General features: G+C 46.6%; 1 protein-coding gene across 5 annotated transcripts in view; it reads left to right on the forward strand.

The window, feature by feature from the left end:
- The window catches only part of TMEFF2 (transmembrane protein with EGF like and two follistatin like domains 2), a 553,100-nt gene that overhangs the window by 418,971 nt on the left and 108,634 nt on the right, over window positions 1-25,495 (forward strand). For 4 of the 5 annotated variants that reach the window (XM_063399875.1, XM_063399874.1, XM_063399877.1 and 1 more), the window contains 3 exons: window positions 10,414-10,523; window positions 16,234-16,363; window positions 18,705-18,731. In XM_063399875.1, the coding sequence (XP_063255945.1) occupies window positions 10,414-10,523; window positions 16,234-16,363; window positions 18,705-18,731 (267 nt within the window). Of the gene's footprint in view, window positions 1-8,674; window positions 9,043-10,413; window positions 10,524-16,233; window positions 16,364-18,704; window positions 18,732-25,495 lie in introns of those variants that run through there. The other variant, XM_063399873.1, reaches the window with a different exon arrangement.

Genomic DNA, 25,495 nt, shown 5'->3' on the forward strand with positions numbered 1-25,495 from the left:
GGGAATGGGAGCAGGGCGGGGTCAGCCAAGACACGGATCACCAGCAGAGGAAAGCACAGCCGAGAGGTCATGGGCAGGGATGAGCGACTTTGTGGATATCACAAATGCAGAGGTACTTTGTTCACCTTCAGTTTGGGTCTCCCAGTATTATATGCAAAAGCCACTTCTCATGTGTTGGGCAGCAAATACCTTGGATGATTTCTGATTGTGTGTCACAGATCTAGGAAAAATTACTCTGCCACCATATTCAGAGTAGATGGGAGTGGTATTTGGGACTGCACTCTGCCTTTAATTCCTCTCTCTTTAAATGGAAGCTATTAAATATTCTGGTTAAGGCATCAGGGAGTTCTGTATTATTATAGAGCTTTACTTGATGTACTTGACAAATCTTTTTTTTCTTTTATGCTACCATTTGTATATATAATTTGACATCAATGTTTTAGCTAGTGAAGAATCTTCATTTGCATTTTTTACTTTTTTGAGTCGATATGCCTTCAAATAAAGGTAGCTATTATATAGAAATTGTCTGACTGATCATAAAAAATGTTTCTGTCATACACAAGCAATGACATTTTGAATTAAAATTTAATTATGTGGAGTGAACTGTTTTCAGGTTTCAACAATACTTCACAGTATTGCTGTTTTGTTTCATTTAAGGTAAAGTTAAATACATGTGTGATAGCTCGCAAATCAGATAGATTAGTGTGGCTTACTAACAAATTCTACCTAAGTGTTGGTGCCATACATTAAGTGGGAAGTAATATTCATTTTCCTTAGAACACCATCTCTGTGCTGGCTGTTGGTAGCCTGTTGTATACAATGCCAGTATAGCCAGAACATCCCTTTCAGATCCTGAGGTGGAAAGTGCCAAATGGTGTTTTACAAAACTGTAGCTCTCCTAGGCATCTCCTTTCTCAGATGTGGAATCTGATTTCATAATGTCTAAAGCATTATGTTTCATGCATGTATGTAGGTACGAGTGTGTGTGTGTGGGTGTGTGTGTGTGTGCGTGTATGCAAAAAATTTCTAAGGATTTTGACTTCTGATCCAGGTGTAAATCCTTCTTATGCAAATCCTTCAAGACCCTCAGTGGTTTTTCTGTTGTCCTTAATTTTCATTGATGCTCCATTCCCAAGGACAGCTGGCAGTGCTCCCGTGACCCTTCACTCTCTGACCTGAGCCAGGCCAGCTGAGGGCTATCCACCAGGCTCTCACTGAGCAGCACACAGGACCACACCACCCCTCTGGTCACCACTTTGGCACGATACCACGACAGAGCAGTTGAACTTATCCCAATATTTTCCTGGGGCGTACAAAGTGGCCTTTAGTTCCTTGTGTTTAACAGGTAACTCTGTCTTTGGGTTCACACATTGTAGCCATGCCACATGCTCGGGACAGCAGGAACTCTCTCAGGACTATGGAAGGGACACTCCTGTTGGCGGTGCATGCAGTGGTCAGACTCTGCCCATTGATGCCTCTCATGAGTAGGGGCCAGATCTCCAGCCCTACGTGAAAGGAGAGCATGGGCAGGATGTTATCTGTTAGAAGGATTTAGCAATATATCAGGAGACATAGAGCAGAGCTTACAGATAAGTGTTGGCACAAGTTGCTGAATACAAAATGATTGTTTCTTGTTTCATAATGCATGAAGTAGGAGTATCAAATGATGTTGGCAGGTGCCGAGTTTAGGAAAGTTACCTTCTCACAGTTTGTGAAGCTCACGACCACAGGTCCTCCAGGCTGCCATATGTTCATGTGGTTCGTGGGAAATTCATGGAAATAAAATCTATCAGGAGCTATTAGCCACAGAGAGACTCCCTCTTATCCCTGAGCAGCACCATCCCTCCACCTGTCCTCAAGGCTCTGCTGGAGACAAGCCAGAAATGGCTCCTGTGATGAGCAGTGCTACATCTGTCTGTGACTGGGCTCTCAGCTCTGCAGATAGACACAGTTCAGGTGTTTCTGTGACAGCATTGCCGAGCAGAGACCAGAGGGATAGGTCAGACTGCTTGGGATTTGTTCAATTAAACTATGAACTCCCTTGGTGGCTTGTAGGAATTGTATCTAGGTAGAAGGATGCTGCATGGTCAGTTGAGATGAGCTTGAATGCAACTTCTGCAAACTCCACTTTCACAGAGGGAGAAGCTAAAAGTTGACTGAGAAACACGATTTGAAAATGCTGGTTAATGTCCAAGTTGTTTTTCATTGAAACTGATTTATGACCTGCTAGGAAGAAAAGCAATCACTGCAATTCCAATGAGGTAAAGTAGCTAGAAAGACCAAAGGTATGCTAAGGCTTCACTTACTTTTACATTATAATTCTTCCAGGTCCTTTGTCTTAAAAACAACTCTGGGCAAAGGAGCCCAAAGATAGAAAATGAAAACAAGAAATGGATGTTACATTTCATCAGACAGAAGAAATTGTTCACATAGCCAAGAAACTCACATCACACAGAAATTATATCTGTGAATAGCTGCTGTGGGTTTTCTCCTTGCAGGCCCTAGGTCTGAATTTCCATTCAATACTGTGATGGGAAAAGGGCTGCAAAAATAAAGCTCAAGTATCTCCACAACAGCAAAGGTTTCCACCAGCACCACCTCTTTGAATCCATTGCAGTCCTGAGAGGTGGAGGTGATTTCTACTGCGGGTAACAAAATGTCCAGTGTTGCAAATGTGCTCATAAGAGTAAAGGTCTTTGTAAATCAGTCATGAGAAAGGATTTTTAAGTTGGCTAACACTAGTGGTAAACCAGAGGTATCAATTTCTTAATCTCCCTTGAAGATAGTTTGTTGCTCTTCAGAAATAAACACTGGTGAATAACCATGGCTTTTTATAAATAATACACTCCCTCCTACAAGCTGCATGAAATGTTAAAACTCCAGAATGGACTATAAACGGATTCATAAATCTTTAGGGTTCATGCATTTCGATCCATCTATTTAAAACTGAAGGTAAAAGTATTTATTTATGTTTTCCATGTCCTTTGTACACTTTTTCCTGACATCAGTTTTATGTGTGGAGCAGCACAAAATAGTGTTCCAGTATAAATTGCAATACTTTGTTCTGTCCCTTGGTATGTGCCAGCAAATTCAGTTGAAAGCAAAGCGTAACACAAGACAGCTTTTTTGGCACAACAGGTCACCAAAGCAGTGGAATGCTTCAGTCAAAACTCAAAGTGTGAGACATTGCTGAAAGGCAAGTTGTCTTTCAGGCAAAGCTGAGACCTTTCTTCATCTTTATACATGAGAAGTCTTGCTCTGAAGCAGTTAATTACAATGAAAAATATGGCATGGTTTTCTCATAACTGTACATGAATTGTGCTTGAATCCCATACCAGTTCCAGGGAAGAACAAGAGCCATATTTTGTCTCATAAGCAAGAGGGGGAGAAAAAAGTCTGTCATGATGTAGATGAATGTAATCTACTTGTTGTTTATAGACCCAAAGGATCCCTCAGAGCATTAAAAATCTATGATATCCAAGAGTGGCATACTTAGCATGGATATATGTGATTTAGCTGAAAGCTGTATAAAATCTGTAAAACTGCATGTAGGCAAAGAGCTCCCTACTGCCTGTGCATTCGAGTGAAGCCATGTGTGCTTTTCCTGCACACATGAAAAATAGATGATCATAAAATCTGTTTGAGATTCACAAACTTCTGACAGAAACACGTGTCTAGTCTAAGTGTGCCAACTTTTGGTCAAACCAGGCCTGAAAATACACAGACCTGAAATAAGCATTATTCTTCCGTGGTGCGGGGAGAAATTCCAGCTTCATATACAACACAGCAAGTGCATACAGGTTGTGTGTCCTTCACTGGTCTTCTGCTGGAACAGGTAACATCCTTTCCTTCTGCCTGGGGTCTTTTGACTGGCAACTGGGCTTCCAAGCCTTTTCTAGTGGGATCTTTTGAATGAGACACATGGTTTTGTCAAGAAGAATTACCATGGAAAACTGGTGACCCTCACACTCCATTCTCTTTAGGATTGGCTGGGACCACCATGATTGGGTGAGTGTCTTGTAGGTTAAATAGATTTTTTCCCTTTTTTCCTTAGGAACCACAACAAGTGGTGGTAGCTTGCAGTAGGTCACACACGTATAGTTTTCATTCTCTCAAGAATTGTACAGAGTGGGGTTTGGCTGGGGTTTTTGCAATTCTGTAAATGTGTGTTTCATAAACAGGCTGTGATGTAGTGGCAACAGGGAAGGGGCTAACTCAAATGTCCCTTGTACATTTGGTGGGATTTGTTCTTAGCAGCTGTGGAACATTAGCCCACACTTCTAGTGCTAGCTCAACTAAAACATTGTTCATTAATATTAGCTGAACTGTAAGAAGCCTTTTTTCAGTGCTCTTCTTAATCAAGGTTACTTCCTAGGGCCCTTAGAGACATCAGACACAGGACATAAAGCGTTTTAAAGATCAAGATCCATGACATTAGCTTCATAGTCATAGCTCCATAGATAGACAGAGAAGAAAGAGAATGGGTGTTGTGTACCCAGAGCTTGTGTTGCTGAGGAGGTTCTGGTACACTCATCTGCACCATTTGGCTTCTCCCAAGTTCTGGAAAACTTTCTGGAATCTGCAGCCTCCCAGAGCAGCACAGCCAAGATATAATACAAGTGTGAATAACTGAGGTTGCGTAATTCCTCACCAGTACAGCATCTGCTGGCCAAGCACAGCAACAGAAAGCATTACTCACAGACGTGCCTACGTGGGACTGGGACCAGATGCAGGCTGGCCCCAGGCCCCCTCTGCCAGCTGCTGCTGCCCAGTCCTAGCTGAAGGAGTGCAGTGCACAGCCAGGACCCACCCTGCCCTCACTTTGAGACATCTGAGGGCCTGAAACAAACCTCAAACAGCTGCTTGTCAGCTGGAAGCTGATCTCCGAGCACTGGGATGCATGGCATGGCCACGTGTGTTGGACAAATCTGCATCGCTATTAGCTGCCCTTGAATACACTCATCAGCCTGTTTATTGTAATATGGGCATCTCAAAACTGCAGGCCTCAGAAAAGCTCTACAAGAGGTGGGTTTAATAGTTGAGATGTAGCCTGCCCTCATCATGTACAAGAAGACCCTTCCAAGAAGGCTGTGATTATTTTTGCTGCTCATCTGACATTAGAGTCAATGCAAGGAACCCCGCCGGTGGCTCGGTAGCATGACCTCAGTGTTTCAGTGAGGAGATACCGGTGGCAATTTGTACCTCACACCAGCCTGGCGCTGCCTGCATGGTTTACAAGTCATAGATTTTGTGCAGTGGTGAGATGGGATGGGCACATCAGGGAGTACAAGACTGTAGATGTCAACTAGCCTAAGTGTTGCAGTATAGCTGGGAATAATGTGTTGCTGAGAGGTTGTGTGTGCAGTGTCGCATTAAGAGGGTAGAATGCTTTGGAGCTAGGGACTACATGAAAAAATGATTATAGCTCAGTCTCTGTAATTCAGAAGAAATTGCTAGTGAGAGTAATTGAGAAAAGGGGCTTGTGGGTCTAGCCATCCCTTTTGGAACAGACAGATGTATTTTTTTATCTTAACAAAATGTTTTTACAGATAGAATTTTCGTATCAACAAGGAAAATCTTTTTAAGGAAGATACCAGTGCTAGTCAGAGCAAAAACTGTCCTACTCTGCCATAAGGAGATTGCCCTTCAGACGCTTTCATGTTCACAGCTCAGGCATCATTTTGTGGCAATTACAGGACCTCTGGTGGAACTTCCACATCCCAAAGCCTTAAAGCCAGTATACCAACAGAGGGGTTCTTTGTCTCCCCAGGCACTGCCTGTTGTGCGAGTGGCTGAAGATAAAGCAGGGTAATTGTCAGCCAGCACCGTGAGCCTGAAGCTCGGTGGCTGAGGTGCTGTGCAGCACTCTGGGGACAGCACAGGCCAGAACCGGGCTCTGCTGCTGGATTTCATGGTCCTGTGAGCACCAGGAACACTTGTGGGATCGTCTGGAGAGTGAGTTATTGTGGCAGGAGAGACATGTCAGAGAGGGTCTGGGAAGGACTGACCTCGCAGTCTCATTCCCATGTGGTCTGGTCAGACCGGTCTGAAGATGAGGCCAGCGTGCCTTTATGACCTGTAGCTATGTGAAAAGGAAGGTAGGTTGGGGTAGAAGAAGGGAAGAGAGTGGAGGAAAAGGAGAAGAAGGGAATAGAAACTGCAGGCTTTGCTAATTGCAGCCAGGGGAATGGAGAGAAGTGACACCACACAGAAGAACAAGGGAAGTGGGAAGAAGAAACAAGAGGAGGGCAGAAAGATAGAAGAGAGAGGACATTCCCCTGGTGAGGCTGCGACTGTGGTACCTGTGGCCAGCCAGGACATTTTTGGTTTTTAAGCACCTCGGTGATATGTCAAGCAGAGAGCTGAGTTTTAACAGCAATAATGAATATGAGGGAGAAAAAAACCCAAACAAACCAAAACAGTTAAAACAAAAAGGGAGAGGAGACAGGGAAATAAAAGGAACATGATAGTATATGAAATAACAGAATGGCATGAAAAAGTGAAGTAAAGAGATAAAAGGAAGGAAAAAAAATTGATCTGGCACCAGGTGCTCAGCTGGCAGATGCTCTGTAATCCCACGGAAGATGAAGGATAAGATCCAGTGCAACCACTAGCAGGCAGTAAAAATTAGTATTTTCTTTCTGCTTAGGTCCTGATTAGTAAGTAGGAAACTGTAGGCACGGATTTGTGTGGATCTTCATCAGAGCTTTAGAACATATTGGAATGTGCAAATTGATACCCTTTAATTGTAGCATAGGCTTCTGGAGTACAAGTAGGCAGAAGAGGTCAATACAGATAGCAGCAGGTGGGCAGAGCAGGGAGCAGACATAGATGTACAGGGGAGGAAGGAGGCAGAAGAAAACCTGGTTTACAGCTTAGGGAGAAGCTAGACGGGAATTAACTGAGCGTGAAGTATTCCTTGGCTCCTGCTATGCCCCTATATGAAGGGATAACAAGCAGTAGTACTGGTGTAAGGATTTGTGTGGACTCTCAGCTATAGGGGGCGAAAAGGAGGTCATACTTTCGGGAACAGCAAACTTCCAGCAGGGTCTCCTCGCATGCATTCGGGGGTCTCCGGGCCCACAGGGAGTCGCACCCTCCTCCAGCCTGCAGCGCCCACACTCGCGGCTCGCCCGTGCGCTGCCGGAGCCCTCGGAGATGCCGAGCTGTTCCCATGGGCGGAGGAGGGGCAGGGCCAGCCCAGCCCAGCCCGCCTGCCCAACGCCTGGCATCCGCACAGAGCCCCGGTCCCGCCCGGCCCGGCTGCTCCGCCGGCGGCTCCCACCGGCACGGGCGGCCGCGGGGTCCAGCGCCCGTGTTTAGAAAGCGCTTCCCTGGTGCCATCTGCAGAAATCGATGCGATCTTTTTTTATTATTCTCCAACCTAACGCGTCCTTGTCGCCCAAGCCGCCGGCCGCCCCATCCCGCCGGCAGCACGGCCGCACGCTAAGCGCCGGTCGGGGCCAGGTCTCCGGTTTACCTGGCGGGGTCTGCCGGCTTCGCTCCGCCCGGGCGCCGGGCCCGGAGATGCGCGGAGGAGGGGGCGAAGTTGGGTCCCCCCAGCCCTGCGGCGGGGCCGGCGGCTCCCAACCCCGGCCGCGGAGAGAGGGTGAGGGGGACACTGCTGCTGTGCTCCCGCCACCGGGGCAGCGAGGGGAGTCCCCCCCCGCGACCGTCCTGGCGACCGCCTGCTAAAACTGAAGCCCTAGATGGGAGGAGGGAGGAGGATCCGCAGCGCAGCGCGCAGCGGGGGAGGCGGCTCCCGCAGCCCCGTGGCACATCGCCGGCTGGAGGCAGCGGGATGCTGCTCCGGGGCTGCGCTCCGCCAGCGTGCCTTAGGTGTGGGAGGCAAGAGCAGCCCTCCGTGCCAGCGTGATGGTGCATTTTCCTCCGGCTCCGTCGCGGGGATGGTGGGATGGTGCCGCAGCCCGAGAAGACCTTGGCCACTGCCTGCCGAGGCTGGGCAAGATCTTCCCTCTCTCTCTTCTCCCTGCTTTCCCCGCAGTGCTCGTTTCTTCCCCTCGTCACCTCTCCAGCCCCGTGCCCGCTCCAGACCCCACGGGCGTGACGGTGTTTTATTTTCCTAACGTCGCAGCCGCGCGTGATTAAATTCCGGCACCCGGGCGCGCGGTTGGCAACTTCAGCAGCGCCCGAGCGTGTGCGCCGTGTGTGCGCGGAGGGTGGCACGGACGGCCCTGCCCGCGGGCGCGCTCGCCACCTGCGGCTGGGGGCCGTGCGCGCACATGTCTGGGCGCGGAGATGCGCGGAGATGCGCGGCACTGCCCTGCTCGCGCCCCGTCGGGGCCGGCGCATCCCCGCGGCCGGCGGGACGGCGCCCGCGGGCGCACGGGTGCGCAGGGGTGCGGAGCGCTGCCCGAGTCCCCACCGTCCCCGCCGTCCCCCGCCCTGCCCTGCCCCGGGCGCTGCCGCGGGGCGCAGCGGCTCCGCCGGCCCCGCCCGCCGGGCCCCGCATCCCGCTCGGCCAATGGGGGCGGCGCGGCGGCGCACGTGACGCGGCGGGCCGGGACCTGCTGCTTCCCCCGCGCAGAGGGATGCGGGCGGCAGAGCGGGGCAGGCGGCGGCGGCGGCGGCTGCGCGGCGGCGGCCCCTCCGCGCCCTCCCCCCGCTCCCCGCCGCCCGGCCCCTATGGCAGCCGCTCCCCGCCCCGCCGCCGCCCGCACCCCCGCGCCGCCCCGCCGGGCTCCGCCGCTCGCTCCAGCGTAGCGCCCGGCCGCCGCTCGCTGACCCGCTGCCGCCGCCGGCCGGGGCCCCGGGATGCCCAGCGGCCCCGCCGCCCGTCCCTGCCGCCCGCCGCGCCGCCCGGGGGGCACGCCGCCGCCGGAGAGTTGAGTTAGGAAGTCATGGTGCCCTGGGAGCCCTCCCCGCCCCGGCAGTGTGGCGGCGGCGGCTGGACGCTCTGCGACTGCTGCTGCTGGCTGCTGCTGCCCGCCGTGCTGCTCGTCCTCGCCCGCCCCGACAAGCTGGCGGCCTTCCCTACCTCCTTAAGCGACTGCCAGACGCCCACCGGCTGGAACTGCTCCGGTAAGCACCGGAGCGTCCCGGCAGCCCCGCCGCGCCCCGCCGGGCGCTCGGAGTTGCGCGGACGAGCTCGCGGGAGGCAACTTCAGAGGGTGATGCCGCGTCCCGTTGAGTGCACGGGAATAGCGAAGGCTGAAAGTCCCGGGCGTCGGGGCTCGCCGCCGTTCCCGGTGCGACCGCAGCCCCCGGGGCCCCGCTTGCGCCCCGCTCCGCGGCGCCGGGCGCGGCAGCCGCGCCCTCCGCCGGTGCGGGCGGCTCCCCGGGCAGGGAGAGAGCCCCGGCCCCTGCGGAGCGCGGCTCTGCCCGGAACGGGGCACTCGGCTTGCGGGAGAGGGGCGCGGGCAGACGGGGCCGCGTGTGCGCATCCTGCGGGCGGCTGGTTCCGTGCGCACCCGGCGGAGAGCGGATCGGGGCATCGGCGTGGCGACACCGGGAGCCCGCTGCCTGTTTCTTAAAGTCGGGCTGACCTTTGTAACGGGTCTCCTATGTAGGTCAGCAGCTGGTCCTTCTCCGATACGTAAAATCATTCGGAAATGAGACTGTAGTAGCCTTCTGAGGGGAAGAGCGGTATTCGGGATACTGCGTGCATCGCACATGACGTGTTAGATCGGGGGGAATTTGCGCGGTGAGCTCTTCGTTTTAAACATGTAGTGATATGGTTAAAAGGACTCGGATGTTTTTTAAAAAATCAATGGATTCAGGTCTTAATGGGTTTGGAGTCTGATATAGCTGTTTTGTTTAGTATCTAGCCACTCGTTGTTGGAGGGGGAAGTCAGCTAGCGAAATCTGAAATTCATGCTCGTATTCGTGAACTGAATCTTCAGTCAGATCTGTTGGTTTTTCCTGGAGAATCTGAAGGCAAAGAGCTCGGTTCACTCAGCGGCTCGTGGGGAACCTGGCACTTCTCCTGTTAACTTAGAGGTCATCAATCTTCATTGGGATCAGGCAGACCATCACAGAAAACACACAGCCTGTTTGTCTTTATTATTGGGGGCTTTGTTGTGTCATGGGCTGGAGAAATTCCAATCTGGACTTTCGTCCAACAGATTTGTGATCGGATGGGGATAAGTTGATGACATTTCCAACCCAGAGCCATGAAATTGCATAATTACCGAGTGACTTTTGAGGAAACCGAGTCCGTGAAATAGAAAAAAAGTGCGTGAGGCAGTGGGGAATAAGAACTGAGAGAAACACCGAGGGAGAAACAAGAGGAAAAGTGAAAAGCTGAGGACAGGGAAGGACAAAAGGAAATCTGGACTCTGTCAATTTCATCAACAAGGTTGTCGTGCTATGTGCATTAAAATGCAATCATCCCGTATAGTTCCTCTTGCTAGTCCGAAGCTGACTTTTTTTTTTCCTCTCTTTGCATTTGAGGTTACGATGACAGAGAAAATGATCTCTTTCTCTGCGACACCAATACCTGTAAATTTGATGGGGAGTGTTTAAGGATTGGAGACAGTGTGACTTGTGTCTGTCAGTTCAAGGTAAGGAGATTGATGTTTCGTTCTCTAATTCACTAATGAGAATACAAATCAAGGATCTCCCTTTATAATCTATCACTTGGCAATTTATCTCTCTATGTGCAGAGAAGTTAGAGGGAAAACCTGGCAGTGTGTATAAAAGCTGGCAGGAGAACCAACTGGTGTCAAGAAGATGTAAGTTTCTCTGGGAAAATGCAGATGCTGTGGCTTTAAATGTCCCTTCGGGTCTGCAGTTCCAGGTTGTGCATTTCTGATTTTTCATCCCTGCCCTTTTAACAAGGATTTAGAGTCCTTTCTAAATTCATTTCTGATACAGATCATGGCTTATTGTATTCGGAGTTCTGATCTAGTTAAAGAAATGGATCTGTAATGTGCTTATGCAATATTTTCAGGAAGGGCTGCATAGTGACAATGCTTCTGCTTGTTTATCTGCCCAGCTGATCAGATTAAGGAGCAATCCCTCTGTTCCAAAATGATGAACTTCCTTTAGGTTTTATATAGTTTTAGGAGAGCTATTACTGAGTAGGAAGGGGTTTTCCTTCTATTTCTTGTCTCTTCCTCTCTCAGCTACATCTAAACCTCAGCCCTTCTCAAAGTCAGACGATTTCATTATGAAGGATTCCATTTAATGTTTTAGCTAACTCGCAAAACAGCTGGTCTTTAAATAATGACCTGAATAGAAACCACACAAATTAAAGGACTTTAAAGCGTGTACCAGCGCAGGGTTCTTTGTGTGTTTATGCTCCAATGTTTTTGTGCATTTTAATGTGGATTGGTGAAGTTGTGAAACTTACAGTGCTGATTTGAGTGTTTACAGTAGAACAGGCCAAATAGTGCACAGCTCAAGATTGCACTTGTGTAATGACTATGTTAATATTGAGCTTTGATAGACCATTCACGTTAAAGTGTTGCAAGTATCGTTTATATTTCTAGAGCTAAATGTGCCTTCAGAGATAAAACCCAAGTGATAAGTTCCTTCATTTTAAACAAAGAAGGAATTTTCTCTAATGAGAGCAAGACAGTAGTTCTTGAACACTTGTGTTTCCCATGTTGGAAGGGAAATCACATTGACCATGGGAGTCTTTTATTCCATTTAGAGTTCGCATGCAATCAAAAATTCAGTGTGAGACTGCTGTTCTGAGCCTTTGCCTTGGCTCAGCATATACAGTGATACTGGGGTTATGGTCTGGTCTGCTTATCCTTTCTAAGAAAAAATCTGTAAGGCAGTGAAACCCCTGTGATTTGTCCCATTGCCTGGTGGTAAGCCAGGGCAGATGTTGTGCCATGAGCCTGGGGAACTTAGAGCAGCCACTGAGAATGCTTGGGTCTTTGGTCCCTGTTTGGTGTTGCCATTTGGCATAAAGCTGTGAACTCGTAGCCTGGAGGGTGCAAATTCAGATGTTACCATTGGCAGGGAAGAAGGCATCGGGAGCGCTCTTTTCCCAAGGCAGAGTGCTGGTGCCTGGTGATTTGGGGTAAATGAAGATAGGTAAACTTCTCCAGGCTGTGTGGTCCCCTCTTTGAGAGGTGAACAGTCTAAGTATGCTGAGTTTAGCAGTTCTGTAGGGGGCAGTTGAAACAGATTTAAGGAAATCACGTAATTGGTATATGAATATGCAAATAAGGTCCAAAGAATGAGTTGGGCAATTGTGGTCCCAGTCACTAGGAAATGGGTCAGCATCAACAGCAATCTTTGGTTTCAGTGGCCCTGTAAATACTCAGAGCTCTTTGTCTTGCTGTGAGCCCTCTGTGGAGCCGCAGGGCTGGCGGTGACCTTGGAGGGCAAATTACCTGTGGCTGATGCTGTGCCAGCGCTGCCAAGGGCGCTCTTGTGCCGGGGGCTCCTCTAGTCAGACGCGAGCGCTTTGATACAGGCAGAGCTTGGGGGGATGTTAGCTTCTCTTGTAACATCACTGGACAGCGTGAAAAGCCAAAAAGATGTGCCAGTGGAGTAGAAAATTAATTTCTGGTGTGGTGTGTGAGGCTGGTGTGGTGAGGCAGAGCTGGCCAGGTAATTTTATGTCACGACTAAGGGGGCCACCCATCAGAATTCAGGGCTCCCATTTCAGTGATAGCTCTTTGTGGTGATAGTGAGCAAATCAATAACAGAGTCCTCACCACTATAACTGCATTTTATGTCTTCAGAAATTTGAGAGAATAGACAAGGATGGAGAGCTCATTTTGCCTCCGTACAGATGAAAGTTCTGGGCTGACCAGCCCGTGTCTTTAGGGGCTGTGAACACTGAAGTGGAGAGCAGAGCTTTGCAGTCTTTGTTTGGGTTTGTGCAAACCACACTTACAGATACTTCATATCTGCCCAAGTGGAGTTAAAATGAATTTATTTTTATTTGAGAGGATGAATATGATCAGACTGCTCTGGAACACCCAAGTTAGACTTCCAGCCCTGGAGAGCCAGCAGGCATGTGCTGAGAAAGAAGTTCATATTGGCTGGTTCTCTTGTCACAGTCTGCTGTGACACCTCTCAATGAGACACATATTCTATTGAAAAACATCATGTCCCATTCTGATCAGGAGATGCAGACCATCCCCTGCGCAGGACAAGCCCAGACTTTGGTGCTGGGAGGGAGGGAAGGCTCCTCTGTGAGGACAGTGCTCACTCCTGCAGGAGGGCCGAGCATGTGATAACCACCAGCCCTTCCTTCCCTCAGCCTCAGTGCGTCCAACAGAAGGTGCAGAGCTGTGCCAGCAGGCGTGTGGCTGGAGACATGGCTTGCTGGGGTCTGTACCTGTTTGCCCAAAGCCATAGGTCTGGCAGCTGGGCTCTTCCCTCTTACATTTCATGAACACATCAAAACAGTATACCATGCACTTTCCATCAGTGTCTTTGCCCTTAAGTCACCAAGTCTGTGGGCAGTCACTGTTTTTTGTGGGAGGAAGGAGTCCTGTTTTCATGCATATTGAGTCTTCCACGTGCTTCAGTGTTTGTGGAGCTGCAACACCACCTGTCCAACTTCCAGCTTTGTTTTATTTCTGGAATATATTTTTGTGCTGCTTGGTTCAAGATGTGGGTGGCATTTTAGGAGTAGTTGATCCATGAAAGTAGGAGGAGGTCAAGCTTTTAAGGGTGTAACCAGGAGGAGGAGTTACACAGGTTCCCATTATCTTTAGGAAACAAACCACCTGTTTTCAGTGGCACTGATCCAAAGACTCCCAAAGGTAGGTTGTCCCTGGCTGTGACAGTGGGCACTCGAGGCTGAAGGTGCTGAGGAAGGCAGCCTTCGACTGACACTGATGGAATTGCATGAGTCCATTTCCTGGACAGCTCTACAGCTGTATTTTAAAAACTGGCATGTGTAAGAGAGAAGTGGCCAGTGTGGCACTGTGCTGCTTGGTTTAGTGGGAATTTTGACATGGATCTCCCTGAGGGCTTGCTCAGTCCTTACTTGGGAATGAAGAATCATTCTTACATCTAGAGCCTGGTCTGTTGAGCCCTAAACCAATGACACAAACATGTTACTAGACTGAGGGAACAGCCATTCAACACCTCACACTCGCCAGCACTAGCAGGAAGTATTTTGTGATCGTGATGAGCACAGGGTTCAGCATGGGCAAACGCGAGAGTGTAGCTCTAGTGGGTTAGGAACCACCTGGTGACTAACATCACAACCCTCCCATCAGTGGTCTTGCTTTCTTTCCTGGGTAACTTCCACTACAGTTTCCAGCTCAATGCCAAGGCAGGATCCATATAGAAGATATCCCTCCCTTTGCTCGGTATGACTCCTGACTTTTCCATCTAAATCCTAGTGTTTCAAAGATGATAGTGGGGAGAGTGGACTAATAGTTCCTGGCATCCTAGTGTCTCTCAAATGCATTTTAAAATTGCCTACCTTTGTGAGAAGTTCCAGCCTAACTCATAGTACTCCTTTCTGTGGTTTGGGATTTCACCATTTTTGTGGGGCTGTCTGGCCTTTCAGATCTGCAGCTGGTCCCCTGTCAAAGATAGTCCCTTCCTGTGGGGGAAACCGGCAGAGGAGCTGTCTTTGTGTTTCTCAGGCAGAGAAGTTGCCACTGTGTTTCCTAGGCAAAGAATCCAACCTTGTTTCTACATGTAACAAAGCCTGTTGAGATACTCCAGGCCAAATTCCTCACAAATCCTCGGGTGACAAGCAGATATTACACCTAAAGCAAGCATGATTTGATGCTTCATGCTTTAAAAACCACGCACGATTGTGTTAATTGTCCTGGTTGTGTATTCCAGATCAGCCTCCAGCAATTGCTGTTGAGCTTCTGGATGAAGCTGGCATTTTATGCTTGAAGCATTGCTCAGATTTGAAACATAATGGTGAAAATAGCCTAGAAACATTTTTAATCAACAGTTTAAAATCTCTGCATGGAGGAACCCTCCGTGAGGAGCAGAAGGAGAGGCTTTCTACTGTTGTGGTTGCTGTTCTGAGGGAAGAGGGTGCTGGGGGTGGGCAACATCTTGGGAAGATTGAAGAGAATACAATGCAAAAGGAAAATGTCATTTGTTTTGGCCCAATCAAAATGTCACTCTGACCAACTATGAATAATTTCTTGGCAGCTGCTCTGTGTGGAGGCCTGCAATTAATGCAATCTATGCAATTGTTTGTGTTAATCACTTCTGTAGTCATTCAGTTTAAAGCATTTTTGACGTTAATATCCCTGATATTTCAGTTCTGTGTTTCACATTGTGCCCAACAAGCACACCTCAGATGCATGGTGGCATAATACAGCTAAATAGGATGTATGATTTCTTCTAAGTTTTTACTTGGATTTAGGCAGAGGTGAGCATTTGTAAATAATAATGGTGATCATTCCATTTGTTCCAATTAAACAATGAGGCATACCAGGAGTAGGGTAATCACAAGATAATCATATCCCTGGTATAATTGCCATGTACAGGGCACATCCCAAGTATTTCTAAGCCTCCAAGCATGATTATCTTGTGATAACTGCACCCTGTAGGTTGCCCAATTTTTGGTATCAAATTAAATGATTATTTTTTTTAAATGAACAAGAAGGGGCAAAACTGCCTTCAGGTGGTAGAGGAAATCAGGCAGAGCTCAGCAGGAGCTGGAACCAAAGCAGGGGTGAGAAACTTCTGCACTGGCTGAGCTTGCTGCAGTTCTGCCACTCCTCCCCACTGGCCACCGTGGGGAGAGCTTGGACCTTTGTGGAGCATCCCAGCTGCAGCTTGCCGGGAGCAGAAATGTCTGTGCAGAAAGAGGGATGGACTTTGATTGTGGATGTCTCAGAAATCATTCCCCTCTGCCCAGCGGGCACTCGAGCAGTTAGACACGCACCTGTGTGTGTGCAGGAGGAGGGGGAGATGGAGCCTGCTCAGCACTGTTTGTCTGGAGCCATCCACTGGAAACACAGGAGCTGTTATTGCAGATGTGTGGAGTCGTTTGCCTTGCCCGCGTTCCTTCCCTGGGAGTGCCCCCTGCTCCTGCTGGCAGTGAGAGACCTCCCTGCGGCATTTAGTGAACACTTTACCCATTCAGATTACCTTTCCCCTAGTCTCTTCAAGTCTGATTTTTCTTTTCCAACATACCCATCCCTCTCCCCTGGTCAGTAAAGGTGAGGGAGGATTGTCAGTGTGTCCCTGTCTGTTGTTTTCCCAGGGTTTTAGTGCTGGCAGGGAGCAGGGGGTGTGTGTGGGGGCACCCGGATGGGTTCTGTGCCCCTGCCCGTGTGACTAACGCTGCCGCTCTCTGTCCCTTCCCGTCAGTGTAACAATGACTACGTGCCCGTGTGTGGCTCCAATGGTGACACCTACCAGAACGAGTGTTACTTGAAACAGGCTGCCTGCAAGCAGCAGAGTGAAATCCTGCTGGTGTCCGAGGGATCGTGTGCCACTGGTACGTACAACTCACTCCAGGCTGCCTGCTGACCCTGCCACGCCCCCCTGGTTCACAAAACCATTTGCATTCCTGCTTTGAATTCATTACTGGTTAATTCTTTGCAGTTTGGGGCATGGGAAGTCGCTGCCATCCTTCCATTTTAAGTGATTTCCTATAGGCTCGCTGATACGCAGTACCCTGGCACTGTTTGGTAGAATTCAGCACAGAAGTAAATTTATCTTTTAATTTGTATCTTGTGCTCCTGATCATCCTGTGCCCTACACTTCTGAGCTGTAACGACAAGTGACCTGGTAGCAGATTAAGTGAGCAGATGTCTGATAAATGGGCATCTGGATTACCACAGACCTCTCTGTAATCTGGAGAGAGAGAACTGGAGCATTATTGCCTGCAATCCAGTTTCTTGGGTTTTTCCTTATCCTGGTAGGGCCAGATCCCCAGCTGGTGTGATTCAACAGACCACTGGTTGTAATGAGCCCTGCATTCATACCAGCAGAAGATTTAGTCCAAAGCACACATAATGGACAGGTCTGTGCCACAGGTGTTCTGTTCTGGACTTGAGAAAACTGACTGGCGTGGGAGACAGCTTTGCTCAACTCTGAGCCTCGTGAGCTGTTGATATCTCAGCTTGTATGAAAACAGCCAGAAAGGTGAATGAGCAAAATCTGTCAGGAAAACTGAGTTGCTTATGTGCAGGAGTTCTTGATGTTTTTCTTTTGTGCTCAGGATGTGTTAGAGGTGGGCAGTGAAGTTAACTTGAAAAGAGCAGGAGTAAGCCTTTGTTCTTGAGAGAGTTCTTTAAACTTAAAGCAGAATTTTTTCTTGGCTGAGGATGGAGGAGTCAATAAAAAGTACATTAGACAAACTTTTTTCAGTGCTGTAATTTCATGTTTCATACACCTGAGAGAAAATAAACTCCTTTCTCTGGAAATGTTGTTCTTCTCTGAAGCTGTAACCTGACAATTTTCAAGAAGAAAAAAACATATGCTGCAATTTTTTTGTCCATAAATTGGTATTAAATGGAGCTTGGGCTGACAAAACCTACTGCAGTGTAGGATTTGTTCAACTTAGTGAATTCTCTCATCACAATTAACTGGTCTTTTTCGGTTCAAACTTTTTGATTAAAGGGATAATTTCAATGCATTGCTACAACTTTTCTGAAACTTGCTTGCCTGCTGGCAATGACTGTGTTGGCAGTGTTCTCTTGAAATACATTGTGTATTTCAAAAACAGAGAAAAGAAGAGAAAAAAACCCCACATTTTCCTGAAGTCTTGACATGTTCACTGGGAAAACAGCATTATTTCTGTTCCCCTCCTCAGCCACCTTTTGCATCTGGCCTTTGCAGCTTTGCTGCATAAATCTGCCATTTGAAGCAATTCTTGCAACCAATTATTTAGCAAAGATTTTCCTTTCCTTTCGTAGTTTTGAGCAGTGATGGCATGTGCAAGTTCAGATCCACCAGACCTTGCTGTCAGTAAATGAGATCTAACAGTTCACAGGGTACTTTGATCCCAAAGAGTGTGATTTCCACACTTTCTATTAATCTTGATGCTGATAAGTGCATGATTCCATCACTAAGGGGGAGGGAGGATAGGATGGCATCCTCCCTCCCTTCCCTGCAAAAGAAACTCCTCTTAGGCATTATTTTTGGTAACCCTACGTGTGTGCACTTCCATGCTTTGCCTTGTTTAGAAGGTTTCTTACTGAAGCTCTGGGCTTGGCAATTTTGTGATGTTGCACTTTCTAAATTCATGACTGTCATCATTCCAGCCAACACAATGTTGAGCAGAGGAGAAAGAAAGCACTCAGTTTTGAACCTCAGCAACAACCGTGAGAAAAATGGCATTTTAATAATTTACCTGAAGACTTTGAAGAATAGTAATTTAATGGCTTATTGCAGCTAGTAATAATTTGATGAGATGTCCTGTTGTCTAAAGATAATGATACAAATTTACAATTGCTCTCTCCTTAAACAAATGGGGTTACAATTTCTCTTTGGTGAGGATTTAATAGTGACCAAGTGGAGTACTTTGTAGTACTGTTGGGAACAAAGATTTATCAGTCTGAGAACAACAAAACAAGGTAGAGACTTCTAAGGACATTGCAGCATTCTGTGGCTTACATTGCTTTCATCTGATAGAGAGACTTTAAAGAAAAAAAAATGGAGACATGAGAAAGATGGCTTGAGTGAATCACATCCAGATTAGATCTCTGTAATTTACCCAGGGATGCCATCAAACGCGAGTTGCACTGTAGCACACTTCACTGAAGCCTTGCTTTGCATGCTCACAGCACACACTGGAGCTCATGAATGTAAATTTCTTTCTGTTCTTTTCTCAGATGCTGGCTCAGGGTCTGGGGACGGAGGTAAGAGTCTTCTTTAATATCTCTGCTCTTATGTGTACACACATTGTCTTCCACAATTTCAGATTCTAAGTGGATATGCTTTGCAATTTAGTTGTTGCACTACATATTGTCTTTTGTTCAGCTCTGTCTTTTGAAAAAAGTGGTATTTTGCATTTCAGTCAAGCTGGAACCTAATCATGACATGCTGTTTTCTAGGGAAATTCAGAAAGCTGTGTTACTTCTAATAGGACTTGGAATTATTTATAGATTGTGCTAGGAGCTCTATCTCCATCTACTGTTACAGTTGCACTCATTTGTTTTATGCTTAGGGTAATATTTCTTTTGTTTTTAAAACATGAGCCAAACCCTTGGCTCCTCCTCACTGGAGGATTCAAGCCAAATATTTTGTGGTAGCAGAGAGCATTCTTTCAAAGATAGGAAGAAATGTCACAGGGAAGGAGCAATGTGTTTTTATAAGAACAGCAACAACAAAACTGAATGTGGAAATAACCTGAGCCCTTTGTGGCATACAGGGGATACTGTAAAATGTAGACAAACTAGCATTTAAGTAGGGGTTTATTTTGTTGTTTGTTTTGTTTTGTTTTTTATTTCTTGGTGCAGTCATAATGGATTTGCTTATCTGACATCAGTCCTTTTTGGAAGTGCAAATGTTGGGCCCGGGTACTGCTCTGCCTAGGGGTAGGGAATGTGACTTTTGGGGCTTATAGGTTAGGCTTGTCTGGGAGGGCCAGGGCTAGTCTGGGTAGATTGGGAGGGTTGCCCTGGAGAGTTGCCCTCATTTCTGCCCCAGCTCCGTGAGTAAGCTCCAGGAGCCCCATGGCAGGGGAAGGGCAAGGCCAGCATCAGCCTGGGGGCTGCTGGGCTCCTCTGGCTGGGGCAACCCCCAGGAGCTGAGCCAGCTTTTGGCATGACACAGACAGCAGGGCTGGGCTCTGACCCAGTTTTATGGCTGCTCCTGGTTGGAGTCAGGTTTTCCTAATACAGTCACGTTACATGGCAAAGTATCCCCTAGTCCTTGTTTAATATTGGTAACCAGAGTATCAGTGAGCACGATGTGTATGGAAGGTGTTATTTTACCTGTGATGTGGTCAGCAACGTGAGCATGAGGCACTTCAAGGGGCCTGATTTTCTGACATCAGACACAGGCTATTTTCTGGAACTGAGGACACTTCAGGATGCTTCAAATCCCCAAAAACTCCACATAAAATAGCTGTTTTTTTCCAGCTATTCCTATTTTACTGTAATGTTCTTTTAGATTGTCTTTTTAAATGGTTACACCAGAAAAATACCTTGTTCAGTGCTTATCAGAAATCTACAATTTGATTTATATGTACGATAATGTTTTCACACCTGTGGTCACTAAATTGGTTTTCAGATGAAGTTGCACAAAATTCTTCATGCATGTACCAAGGAAGACAGATAAAGTTATGAGTTTGTTTTATGACTGAGGAGATGGGAAAATAAACTTGGCCACTTTCTGGAAGCAATGAATTCCATTCTCAGAAAGCATAGGAGTTTCAAAGCATGATTTCCAAAGACTTTCATTTTAGAAGCTCAGGTCAACAGCAGATGGGCAGTACAGGGCCTTGGGACTGACTGTGCAGGTAGTAAGGAAGCAGATTTGTGAAGGAGACAGAACCAAGTTGGTACATGTGTTTAAAGGTCTACAAAGCTGCCTTGTATTATTCAAGATTTAGTAGGCAGCTATGGCTGTTCTTAAAGTACAAAAGTATATTTATGTGCACTAAGAAGCTAAAGAAGCTAAATCCAACAAGTAAATACTGTCACTACATCACTATTTACTAGACATGGTCTTGTTTTAAAAGCTGCAATAAATTTTGGATGTCATCACAGTGAGTCTTGTAAAATCCACTCCAGCAGTCATGAGTGGGGCATGTTCATATGAGAAGCACGAGGTCTTAGGCAATTTTGTGTGTTCTCTGATTTTTCCTGAAAATTCTTTCTTTCTTACGCCTCTCCAAGCAGTCTTGGTTGACAGAATAACCAGTGCAGCATCTTTTTTAGCAAAACTCCTGCCATAGGGACACTCCCAGCCAGCCAGCTGTGAGATAAGGGAACAAATTTTTCAACAGTCTTGTATCTCGTGGTTGGATTTCTTTGGTCTGATGAGGTACACAGCTAGTAAGAAATGAACTCAAGTTGTGTTTTTCTGGTTCTTAAAACACAAGAAAACCTCGGCTTTGAGGTGGTTCCCCCCATGACGGACACCAGTTCAACTCCCAGTACTGCCGCTCCTTCAGTGGAGCTTGTCACAGGAAGCTGTAATTGCTAGAGGGCTCAGAAATAGCTGGAAAGGGGTTGGTGTGAGGGACAGATGTAGAAAAGCACTCCATGTGGTCATACAAGCCTCTTTTTCTCAGGAAACTGGTCAGGGCATGAACGAAACAGCCAGAGGCTGTGATTTGCTGCCATGTTTTCCTTTCAGGTATTCCCATCTGGGTTTGCAGGGAACTCTTCTCAATTTACTGTGTAGGATTTGGGGTTTTTTGCTTTCCTGTCAGGGATGCTGAGATCAGAGAGGTCCCAGCATTTCAGCACTTGATTGATCTTGAGGGCTTTCCAGAGGTGATTTAATCCTCCTTTATGCAGCAGTGACATACAAGAGCCCCCTTATTTGTAAAGTGATGAGGGAATCTTAATCTCATTTGATTACTGAGCCTTCAGCATACACTTTTGGGGATATCCAGTAGATGGGTAGGACAGTAGGTGTTCAAGTTTCTTACTGCAGAAGACAGCAGTAGATTTTTCCCTGTAAATGAAGATGAAAAATGCAGAATCAAGAGCCATTTCAGTGTTTTGATTGCAGAAGCTGGGAGTGTGGTGTAGAATTATTTAAAAACCCACATCCCAGAAAGATACTAATCAGAAAGCCAGAAAGGATGAATGTGAAAGACTTTATACAGAGAGTAATTTAAAGAGATTCCATTCATTTTCATCTATGCCGTTCTCTAGACAACCAGGTTTTTTTAGAACCCAATGATTCATGTTTTGGTCTTGAGCAGCTTTATAATGAATTCTTGCTCGTTTCCTGGCTTCCTTCTAACAGCAACAAACTCAAGATGCAGTATTTCATTATAGCTCTTAATGGGCTAAGAACATCTCTCCTCGGTTTCATTTTCACACAGAGCACTTCTTTGCCCTGCCTGCATTGTCTGCACTCCCAGCTCTGTGGATTGGCTTTCTTTCACAGTCTGATGGATTCACTGGGGGTGACTGGCACCTGGGGGTTGCTGTGACCCCCGGCAGGGCAGTGCATAAGCACCTACCTTATGAATGCCTTTCAGAGCCTCCTTCAATTTGCATTCAAGTCCCACTGACTTCAGTGGGAGTTCTTTGGGCCCCTGGGTACACAGATCTTATCCTAGTTTGATTTTTATGCTAATTCTTTATGATCTAGACTAAAGCAAAATTAAAATCAACCAACCAAACGAGTCATAATTCATCGATATCATCACCACCATTTATTTTACAGTAGGGGTGCTAATTCTAAGATTAGGACTCCAGGGTGGTACACCCTGACACTGTGAAGCACTTCTTCACAGTGGGAGAGAGAATAAAAACTGTGAGGCAGAGCCTGGATATTCAAGTTGGGAAAGGGCTGGAATCTGCATCACACTCCAGTGTCTGAATTGGGAATAGCACATGCTGCTTCAGAGCCAAGCCAGTGCTGGGGCTTTTGAACTCCAGTGTTTGTCAGCAAAACACTGTGACATCCAGAAAGAATCAGAGATTATACTGCTCTTAAACTTACTCCTGATCTGTTAGACAAACCTGAAATCCAACAACCTTACAAGTCATCTTTCCCCTCCCTCCTGCCTCTCTTGCTTTGTGTGTGTATTTTAAGGATGAGCATGGCACGTTTGTTTGTTCATTCTTTCAATTTATCCCTTTAATCTTAGCCAGAAAAATATGAAGTCCTACAGCTTTTTGTAGGTGCCTACATGTAGATTTAATGATAGATTTGGTATTCTGGTCTGCCTTTCCTGTTGACTTAGAGATGTGTGAATGAACACATACATATTATAAATCTATATGGAGCAGCAGTCATCTTGAAACACTAACCCAGAGAAAATAGGCAGGAAAAAATTAACACTTTGGAGTGTATATTATTTTTTTAAGGCAAACCATAGTGCAGCATGTATATAGGGGTTTTTTGCCTTTGAAAAACAAGTAAATGGCTACTTTGACCCAATTGCTTTTGCATTTGTCTCCATGCTAGTTTTGAATGGCTTACTTGAATTTAGCAGGTCTGCTGCTTTTCCAGTGATTTCCCTTTCTGCTTTATTACAGTGTTGGTTGATGGGCAGGGCTATGCAGAACACACTGAATATTGCTGTAAACACTGTCCTAGCAATCACACTTGAGCCAAAATACACCATAAAACCTGGAGTGTATATTGGTTTGAACAAAGCAGCATTTAAAATGCAGTGCTGATAAACACACACCTACACACATGTTCTCAATATACAGGAAAATACTCTGTTCTAGTTTAACCTTGAAAAGAAAGAGAATTCATGTCTGAGGTACAGATTCTTTTCCTGGGTGTAATAGGTGATCCAAGCTTCCCTCATGTGAATTCAGAATAGCTGCTGACCCCATGTGCAATTGTCAACTGCAATGAGGAAATAGGAGAGCTTCTTCTGCTCTAATTTGATTTGGGAGATATAATTTAAAGCAGCATCAGAAGGTACAGAATCAACTATAAGCAACGTGCACCGACTGGGTAAATACCTCTGGAGGGAATGTTTAAATCTTAAATGATTGACCTGACTGTGGTTGGTCAGATATGTCTCCTTTGTTAAACGGGTTTTTACCTTGTTAACCTCAGCATGGCACTGAGCCCAAACCAATAAGCTCTTTGAAAGGCCAGGTTTATTAGCTCAGGCTCTTTGCTGTCCTAACATGATTGCGTGACGTCCAGTTCAGGGCTGGTGCTCATCTGACCTATATAACAGTTAGGTCAGGGAAAGGCAGCTCATGTCTCTTTGTGGCCTTTAAAAATTAGGAAAGGATGAAGTTCTAACCTGTTTTTGCTGGCTAGAAGAGAAGCACTTGGACATTCAAAGTGCCAGACTTCTTGACCACTGCCAGGGGCATTTTGTGCTGGGTAGGATGCATTAGCCATTTTGGAAAATCCTAGGAAGGTGTGGAGATGACAGCAATACCAGTTTTTGGACTCCTCTTAGGCTCTCATTTGAGCTAAGTACTGAGCTCATCAGCCCTACTAGGCTGAGATGCTTGAGCAAATCCCTATAGCTCCTAGAAGCTCTCCAGGGTTCTAGATAAAGCAGCAGCCCTGGAAGGTGGCGGGCTTGGATTTAGTCTCCTGGATTTTGCCTGTGTTTTGCTTGCTGCTTCTGAAGCTGGAATGCAAACATCCAGTGAAAAGGGCTGCCTTTTCTACCTGTGCTTGCTGTGTTAGTGATGGGCAGCAGTCCTTGCTGTGCTCCTGGTCCCATCAAGCAGGCACTGAGAAATGCCATGGGGAAGAGTTGATGGGTAGGGAATGATTTGTGGCCCGTTTTCAGCCATTCATGCAAAACTGAGGAAAATGAATGGAAGATGACATGAAGATCCCCAGACTCCTGTAGGCAAGAAGTATGAATGACGTTCATTCATAACCTCTTTCCTGTGTTATGCAACCCTTTAGGTTTTTGGCACTTTGTGCAAGTAGTTCAGAGCCACACAGGGATTCTATGAATGGAGGATGCTCACCTACATCCAAAAATACTGAGGATGCCCTGGTTTTGCTTTAGAAGTCAAAATTGCTTCTCTGCACAGAAACAGAGAAAAAAATCCAAAATATACTGGCTAATCATGTGCAATCTGTAAATCCACTATAATAACTAAGTCATCAAATCATCAAACAAATCCTATGATACTCCAGCAAACAGATTAAAAAAGCAGCACCCCATCACAAATACTCATTTATTGGTCTGTTATTGTAAACACAGCAAAAGAGAGATGTAGTGATCTCGATTTGTCTGCTACATCTCTGTAAACCTGGATTCATTTTCTTTATGACAAGTGTGGAGTCACTAGAGATTAGCCATGATGACAGTGAGAGGCAAATCATTTTGCTTTTTTGTTCAGGGAGTTCTTCTACAGAGTAAAAAAATGGTTTTTGAACTTTCAAATGGCTCTTCCAAGGTTGCTAAGAACAAGCTTCCTTCATGGGGCAAGAGCATGTGTTCAAGCACATGCTTCATTTTTATCACATGCTTAAATGCCTCTGACTTTTAAATTTTTCCTCTGAATGTGGATGTCTTGCACAAGTGGGATCTGAGGCAGCCTGGGAGTGACCACAACTGCTTCAGATCCTCGTGCATCTCATCATTACTTACACTGTGGTTTAGTGACTGAAGAAGCTGATTCACTGTGCACTTGCTTTGAACTGGTTTTGGTGTGACATAGGATTTTGTGAGATTCTCTCATGAGATCTTAAAAAGAGCAAATTGGATGAAAACTGCCAAGTCTCTCTAAAGGTTCATGTATTTGCTTTCTCTAATTCCTGCATTTCAGACCTCAGCTGCATCTGGCAAAGGTAATATATTCTGCATTGGATGTTTAAATTCCCTTTTGTCTAAGAGGTTTCTTTCCTTTCAGAGACTGGGAAATGAAACCAGAAATTTTGCCTGCTGTTTTTGAAGTCAGTGGGAGCTTATCTTCAGGAAGGGCAGAGCTGATTCCTAGACACTTAGCAAACTGGAGACAGCCTCCTACTTCATGTAAATGCACACACA

The sequence above is a fragment of the Prinia subflava genome, chromosome 6 (assembly GCF_021018805.1).
Source record: "Prinia subflava isolate CZ2003 ecotype Zambia chromosome 6, Cam_Psub_1.2, whole genome shotgun sequence".
NCBI lineage: Eukaryota > Metazoa > Chordata > Aves > Passeriformes > Cisticolidae > Prinia > Prinia subflava.